We start from the raw sequence: 8247 nt of genomic DNA on the forward strand, positions 1-8247 counted from the left end.
ACACACACTGTCATAAATCTCTTCCACGTGGACCCTTTCACCTATTTGACCTTACACACACACAAACACTCTCTAGAGGACACCATCCTCTCTCAGCCCCTTCAGGCAGGATGTATAAAACCCTACTGCATTCCTTTCCAGTTAGGTCCAACCCAAAGTGAGCTTTCTACACAGTAACTGCTGTGTCAAAGCATGTGTGCATGTGAGCGATGGCGTTAACTTCTGGGAATCCTTTTGTGTGTGTGTGTGTGTTTGTGTGGTGTATACATCTACGCTGCATGTCTAACAAAGTCTTGCCCCCACCCTTTCCTAAATGCTCTCTGATGTCTATAGAACTTACCCTCTATGCACAGAAAATGAGAAGTGGTGATTGCAGTAATTTTAACCCTATGATGAATGCGCGTCCTCTTCGCGCTGCTCATAAGCTGGTGCGGCACTTTAAAGGCCTGCCGGCTGAATAAACACCGCTTTGTTTAACTAGGAAATCCCATTTGTCAGTAAATAATCTCGTTGTGAGGCCGGGATTGCTGAAATACAGACTGCCTTACAATATGTTACGGCAAGTTAAAGCTTATCTAGTCAATATTGACTCAGTGGAGTCAGGGAGAGTGAACAAGGCAAAGAAACAGTGAAGTAACACACAGGGCAAATGCATTGACTTTAGTAAAAATAGTGCTCTTTAATATAAATTATTGAAATATTTTAGAAATATAAATATGTGCAATGTTCCTTTTCATTTATTTGCTGTAATGTTTTGTCATTTCAGATATTACAACTTGTATTCTGCCAGACTAGTGGCCAGCCTTTTGCAACAGGAGTCTTTATAAAAGACAAATGACTCACATACACGTGTGGTCCACTGGTGCGACACATGTAAAAGCTTGGTGTTGATGTGAGACAATAAGACAGAGATTTGACCAAAAACGTGTATCACTATGGTATATTTCAGCGCTCTCAAGTGGCATGAGATCACAAAAAATGTTCTGATGTGAAAAGGCTACCACTCCAATATGGATCACAGGTTAGTACGAGCACTGGTCAAACACAAACGAAACCATTTTGATCAAATCCAAGTCTTGCATTTTGTTTTTACAAAAGGCATTATTTCAAATAATCACTTCAGGGAGGTGTTGCGTGTTCCCTTGACATTCAGACAGACAAACCCAACTGTCCACTGCAGCTTCAGAGGTAACCATGGAAGGCAGTTCATTTCCTCTCTTATCTCCTTCATGAAATCCAGGAGGGAGAGAGCAGACAGTCACTCAAACACACCAAGATGTTTTCACAAAAAAAAAGTTAGAGATGATAATGTAAAGAAGAGTCTACATTTACATTTACATTTAGACTAAATGACAAACTTTCAGGGGGCTTCTTGGCAAACCTGGTTTTATATTTACAGGAACAGCATCCTGTTGAGCTGTATCATTTCCTCTAAGTCTGGGACATCAATCACGTCAATGTTTTTGTTTAGCTGTATACCAGTAATGTCTCCTCCCCGTTCTCCCCCACCCAAGCCCCCTGCACAGTTCTCTGTTCTCTTCTTCAATTTCCCTTTCCTAATTCCATTTCCTACTCTTCTTTCTCCTTTGTTCAATCCCTTTTTTTCACCCTCCCCCAGTGTCTAGGATCATGATCGTCGTCATTCTCCAAGGAGCTTTACAGTGTCGCTGACATTTTTCCAGCCAGTCTAGATAAAAATAAGTTGTGATGTTTTGTGTGGTTCCGTGCCAAGGCTTTTGTCTCAGTAACAGGCTTTTGTCTCTGCGACAGAAGCCTGTTTTCTGTCATTGTCAAAGCGCACATGCAACTCTGAAACAAAAAAAAAAAAAATGGGAATGGGCGATGGAGGAGAAACAATAAAGCAAACAGGAGAGCGAGAAGATGCTTTGCTATTCTTGTTTTGTTCCCACGCTAACAAAATATACATGTGGGCCTGTACCTGTGTGTGTGTGTGTGTGTGTGTGTGTGTGTGTGGAGCTAGTGTGCATGACCGCCCCACTCCCCTCTATGATGCAACATTTGCGGGAATCAGCAATGGAAATGTGTGCACCACCACAACACACAAAAACACACACACACTCAGACAAACAAATGTGCTCTCTGCTTTGGGCCCCTCGTTTGGACTTTGCCTTTTCTCTGTAAGTCGTCTTTCCTTCACCCCCTCTAAGCCTTCCTGCAGTTTGCTGCCTTTCTCTCTGTCCAATGATCCAAAGTGTTGTAAATGTCACTCTGATAGAGGAGAGGTTCTTCTTAAGCACATTAAACCCACAGGGATCACTGGTGGCATATTGATCATTGCCATTGCTGTCACTGTTAATATTGACCAGTCAGGTTAATCCTCTATGCTCTGCTCTACGTCTAAGTCAGTCATAAGACCTTTGACCTCTGACTTCATCTGCCACTCACACTAGTGGTCAGTTTTTGCGAGGCAGGACGGACGAGGTAATTGTTGGTTACCCATATCACGCTCCTCATCTCAGACCCCAGTTCCGCGGTGTCCATCAGTGGTGAAACAGATCCTCGATCCGCTGATTCTGGCCAACATGAAAAACTGATCTCACATTGGTATCTAAGGCTAACTCTCGCCCGTCTCTGATGGCACACACATTCACGTATGCTCTCAGAACTGGTCTGTGCCATCCTGCAGGAGCCTGGTTCATGAAGTGGAACCTGTTCAGTTCCTGTCAGTCATATAGGAGCATCATACTCCTCCAGGAAGTCTCTAAGTGTGTGTGGGAGCTGCTCTGTTCTCTCTGAATGCGCCATGCCTCGGTTGTTCAGCGTCCTCCTGCACATATGCTGCAGGGATGACAGAGAAGTTGACAGCGGTTGCCGCAACTCCAGGGGGATCCTCTCTCCACCCGTGTGAATCAGGTAAATGCTGCGCCCTTTCATTTCCTCCTCTCCTGCCATGCCCCCACATGCCCCCTCTCTGCTCCTTCCAGCATCTGTCCCTTTTCCCATATAGTGCGCTATGAGTTTCAGCACACAGTCAAACTGCGGGAGCTCCTGAGTGTTTTGGGTGTCGGGCTGCAAGAAGAAGCCGCCTCCCTCACTGTGGATTCGCAGGTTCTTGGTTCCTCGAGCCGTCTGAACAGAGAGGGTGAAAAAATGGTGGTGGTCCGAAGAGTCCCTGATCAGGAAAGTCCCGGGTGGTTCAGAACGCAGCAGGGAGCTGGCCTCCCGGCCCCCAACAGCCCCCCAGTAAAACCCACTTTCCTGGAGCTTACGCAATGCATGCATCACCTGAAATAGACATAAAAGATAAGATAAACCTCAGTTTGGTGAATTTCTAATAAAACACACGACTGTGTCTCGACAATCTCAAGCGTGACTGACCTGTTGGTAGTGTGCATGCGAACTGAAGGGCTTGTAGTGATGCGGGGTGAAGCTGGTCCCCTGGACACTGCCCTCTGTTGGGGGCACGTTGCTCATGTCGAGGGGATTGCGACCACCAAATCTCACCATGGCGCCATGGCCCCCTGCCTCTGCCCGCTGGTCGAGAGGCAGGGGGCCCCGAACAGGAGAGTTGAGGTGGACAGGTGGAAGTGAGTTTGGGGCAGAGGGAGAGGAAAGTGAGGGGGGATGGGGTGAAGGAGGCTGAGTCACACACCGGGTCCAGGGCCCCGGGGCAGAGGAGTCTGATGCATCCAGAGAGGGGCTGGGAGAGAGCACCTAAACACAGCTGGAGAGAGACGGTGCAGAGAAGGATGGGGAACAGATGAGGCATTTTCTGTAGTGATGCTCACATGCAAAGGTAACACAGCCTCCTTTGAGATTCCCACTCATTCATAAGCAGTAACATAGACAAATTACCACTTTGCAATACCGGAGCTCTCGGTTTACCCCCATAAAATGCATTTACTGCGCCCGTGACAAATGTATAAAGCAGATCTGGGCTGCGAGCATGCAGGTTATATTTAGTTTAAATGAATCCTCGCTTACTCGCTGCGCTGCTGCTGCTGTACCGCGCAGCCAGACGGCAACTGGATCCTGATTGCTTTCAATTGTCTTCGATCGGGTGTACCGCAACAAGGGATTTCAGAAACGGGGTCACTGTGAAAGAGTCCGGCGCGCTTTTTACTCCCCCTCTCTTCCACTAAATAACTCTTTAGTCCCTGCTCGGCCGCGCCACAGAGGCCCCACTCTCCGGTTTCACGGTGATTAAAACGGTGTCCCGTCTGATCGGGTTTTCTCTGATCCCATGCAGACTAGAAGAATAACAGTCGGACGGTGCGGGACAGTGCGGGACAGTGCGGGACAGGGGGTCGGATGAAGCCGGAGGCGCCATAACGGGACAGAACCGCTGCTATAAGAGTCGGTCCACTGGTCACAATGTTGCGAAACAACCCCCAGAAAATCCGCACCAGGACCCGAAGCTGCAAAATAACAGCCGCGGTGCTTTGATCCGCACCGTACCCGCATCTTCTCTGTCATTTGGTCAACTTTGAGGGTTTAGGTGTCTTTTCAGTCTTTTAACTTACCTTGCGGATATATTCAGCCCCGCACCGCAGCCGCTGGTCGCCAAAGGAAAAAATATGCAAACTACCCGAGAGTAGTGCTAGATAAATTATTAACTCAGGCATTAAAATCCAAAAAAAGTATCCAGAAAGTGTGTGGGTGTCTTTCCTGAGCAGAGGAATGCGGCGGCAGTGGTATCTTGCCGGAGAGACCCTGTCGGTGTGTGGAGGAAGGTTACTGGAGGTTGTTTCCAGTGAGTAAAGCCGTAAGGCTCCACCTCCTCCGTTCAGAGGCTCTTCCAGTAAACACACGCACGGTCGCGCACACACACACACACACACGCACACGCACGCACGTAAAGAACAGACGCACGTGCTCGCGCACCGTCTTGGCAGATTGCCAACAAATAATCAGCGTGACCTTTGTCGAGCGGTTTCCTGGTACTGGTGGGTTCCCTTCTCGACAAGGTGAAAAGTTAAAAGCTCAACATATGGCGCAACATGAAATCATAAAATGTTAAATTATGTTGACTATTTCACAGATTTGCAGGCGGATATAGGTGAGAGTATAGTCCACCTACTGTATATATCCATACAGCCTGCAGAACTGGAAAATTAAGTATTTAAAATTCATGTGACTTTTACTTAAGGCCTACTTTTTACATTGCATTTATATAACAGCTTTGTCAGTGGACAGATTCTTAATGCAAAATATAATCAAACACATACTATGTGTTATTATGGATTAATCACACTGCAGTACACAAAGTAATTAAAATTAGCGCCACCCTGACCAGCTGCAACATTACTTATGTTTACACATCAACTTATCAGTGAGTTTTATGCATTGTGGTGCATTGTGTAAATTCTGTTGTTAATGCTTTAGTAGTTTCACATAAGTTAATTTAACAAAATGTTATCTGCTAGTCACATGTGGAGCAAAGTTCAATAGTTTTTAAATTCTTGTATTTTATCAGTATCTCTGTTTTACTGAAAGCAACTTCTGAAAGGCTTGCAGGTACTGTACATTTGTAGTTAAAACAAATGTTAAAGCATGGGCTTAGTATGTGAACTTAAATGCAGAATCTGATGTAGCACTTCTAGTTTTTAAAGCAAGTACATATTGAGTTGTATTTGTACCACTTCTGGTCATGGGTCTACAAAGGTTGGATTAGGAAAGTCATATTTACAGTAAGTTTAACTGTGTGCACAAAGCATATTTCTGTATTGATGGTGGAAGTGACACGTGTTGTGTAACTAAGTCTGTATCCATAGTTGAAAATATTCATCCACTGTTGATTTTACAACAAAGCCTTGCTTTTTTACCAAACTTTGATATGCGTTTTCACAAATCTGTAGATGATAATGTAGACACAAGTCTGATTTAAATGCAGTAGGTTACAGGCTTGTGTGACATCTTATATTATCCCCACATAAAGAGAGGAATAAAGTTTGAACAATGCAGTTTTGCTGAGATGATATACGTTCAATCAAAATAAATAATGGTAAATTACACATGTAGCCTAAGGGGTTACAGTGCATGGCACATAAACACAGCATCCTCTGTGTACAAGTACACACTACAAGTAAAAAAAAACTTAAAAAAAAAAGTGTTTCATTAACATTTTGCTTTCTTTTTAAAAACATAACAGACAATTAAAATTGTACTTACTCTCACTCAGGTGATGTTGAAGAGCAAAGTCTTTCAGGCACATGTCACATCAGGAAACATCCGACTTACTGTAAGTGCTCTTGAGCAACTACCAGTTATGCTGCACTGCTAAGCCTGACCTGAAATACTCTTATGAGCACAAGTCTTGCTAAATTATAAGAGTGTGTGTACCATCAGCAAATTGCTCTGCAAGGGATAAAAGTAAACATACTCATTATGCAGCGTGGTTTCTGTTTGTTTCATATTATCACATATGGAATATTGTTACTATTACAGGTTGATTATTGAGTACCTTATCTGACAAGTAAATAATTTAAACATGACGCCATTACTGCACTATCACAGAGGGAGGATACTATAAAAGTAAACAAAGATAACAGCACTGTTTTCTGTGTATGCTCGCCAATGAAACCGCTGTGAAGCAAAAACCTATAATAACAACATTAATTAATCTTTACCCTATGATAAAACTATTACCACTCTAACAGGATTGTGGGTGTAGTACATTTAAGTCTCATTCACAAAAACACGTGCTGGCTAGAGCAAACACATTCACTAAATGCTTTGTGTTGCATGACTCAAAACCTGTGGTGTAGTGGTCACACCTTTGACAGGTAACATGAAGGGTAAAGATCACTTATTGTTACCAGAAATGCATTTACAAGTCTTAAATATATAAAGCTGTAGAACAGGTAGGGCTGTTGCACAGTTATATAAATTAAAACATCATTTGATTTGAACATAGTTGATCACAAAGTGTTTAAACCATCCTGAAAACATAATCAGAAAAAACACTAAACTAATAGTAGCAGTGTATGCAACTGCATTATTCATTTCATATTGGAGGTACAAATTGAGAGCAGCAGCAGCCCGATACTGTCCATCTGGGGTTGCATTAGGAAGGTCATCCAGTATGAAACCTGTGACAAAATAAGCCAAAAGAATAAAAATAATAATACTTATGTTGCTCAGTGAAGTTCAAGTTGTCACTTTGAATCTTAGAAAAGCAGTGGTGGAGGAAATGCAGATCCTTAAAGGTGGCCTTCAGTCATGCATTAAGACATTTAAAATAGTTCTACATTCAATAACAAACTGTCTTCTGGGTTTGTCCACTACTCGTTAATTTAATTTCTCAAAAGCTCAAAATATAAGCACATAAATATTCTCTCTTTGCATCTTTGAACATGTGAAATACTTCATGGTCAAGGATTAAAAGTCTTTTCTCTGTGCTGGAAGTTATAATCCTGCATGACACAGGAGGTGTTTATTAGACTGAGACTAACTTCCAAAATATCCCTGATGTCACAAATCCTGCTTAGTCCTGGACATTATAAAGCTTCAAAGTGAGCTCAGAGAAACTTCTCTTGTTGTGTGCAACTCTGCACAAATATCATTCTGTGCAGAAACCAGAGGACACCATGGTGAAGTCAAGCAAAACATACATGTTTAAGAGGAGTGGGAAACACCTGATATTGCAGAAATAAAAGGTTACTTTAATAAAAGGGTAGAGGTATAACCAGGAAAGATACTTAAAGTGTTGAAAACAAAATGTACTCACACAAAAAACTAAGTACCCTGTGATTGAGTTTCTATATATATCATTAGCTTATTATTAGTCATGCATGATTGTGTAAGGAGGGCAACTGAGGTAGGTGGAGCTATTTTTAATGATTTTGTTTGGGATTGCATCCAATTATTGATTATTTCCTCACTTAATGGAATAATTAGTTAGTTTGGTTTTTACAAATCTGAAAGTCCCCATCACAATTGTTGTGGAATTATGAACAGTCCATACCCTTAAAATAAATAAAAAAATAAAATTAAATGCAAATACTAACCACTACTGCATAGATAATATCTGGGCTGTACATAATAATATATTGTTTGGTAGTAATCTTAATCTGCAATATAACCATTAAAGTGGTCACATGTATGTAGTGTAGTAAAAATACAATGCTAACCTCTAAAATATTGTCGTAGAATAGGCGTATAAAGTCTCATGTAAAGAAAATACTAAAGTACTTGCTCTAAGGTTCCTTAAAGTTTCCATAAAGTACACTTCTAGAGTAAATATACTCAGTTACAGTCTGTTTGTAAAGTCGACACTGTGTCAAT

The 8247-nt window shown here is 42.4% G+C and overlaps 1 protein-coding gene across 2 annotated transcripts; it reads right to left on the reverse strand.

The window, feature by feature from the left end:
* Positions 1–654: 654 nt before the first annotated feature.
* On the reverse strand, positions 655–6235 carry socs3b (suppressor of cytokine signaling 3b). Of its 2 annotated transcripts, none has more exons than XM_026351566.1 (3): positions 6133–6235; positions 3340–3685; positions 655–3246 (listed from the first exon to the last, which is right to left on the reverse strand). In XM_026351566.1, the coding sequence occupies exons 2-3, from the start codon at positions 3466–3468 to the stop codon at positions 2689–2691; spliced, it is 687 nt and encodes a 228-aa protein (XP_026207351.1). In that variant the 5' UTR covers positions 3469–3685; positions 6133–6235; the 3' UTR covers positions 655–2688. The 2 variants fall into 2 exon arrangements, with proteins under 2 accessions (XP_026207351.1, XP_026207350.1); XM_026351565.1 differs by lacking the exon at positions 6133–6235 and adding an exon at positions 4485–5061.
* Positions 6236–8247: the final 2012 nt, after the last annotated feature.

This window comes from Anabas testudineus, chromosome 19 (genome assembly GCF_900324465.2).
Source record: "Anabas testudineus chromosome 19, fAnaTes1.2, whole genome shotgun sequence".
Lineage (NCBI taxonomy): Eukaryota > Metazoa > Chordata > Actinopteri > Anabantiformes > Anabantidae > Anabas > Anabas testudineus.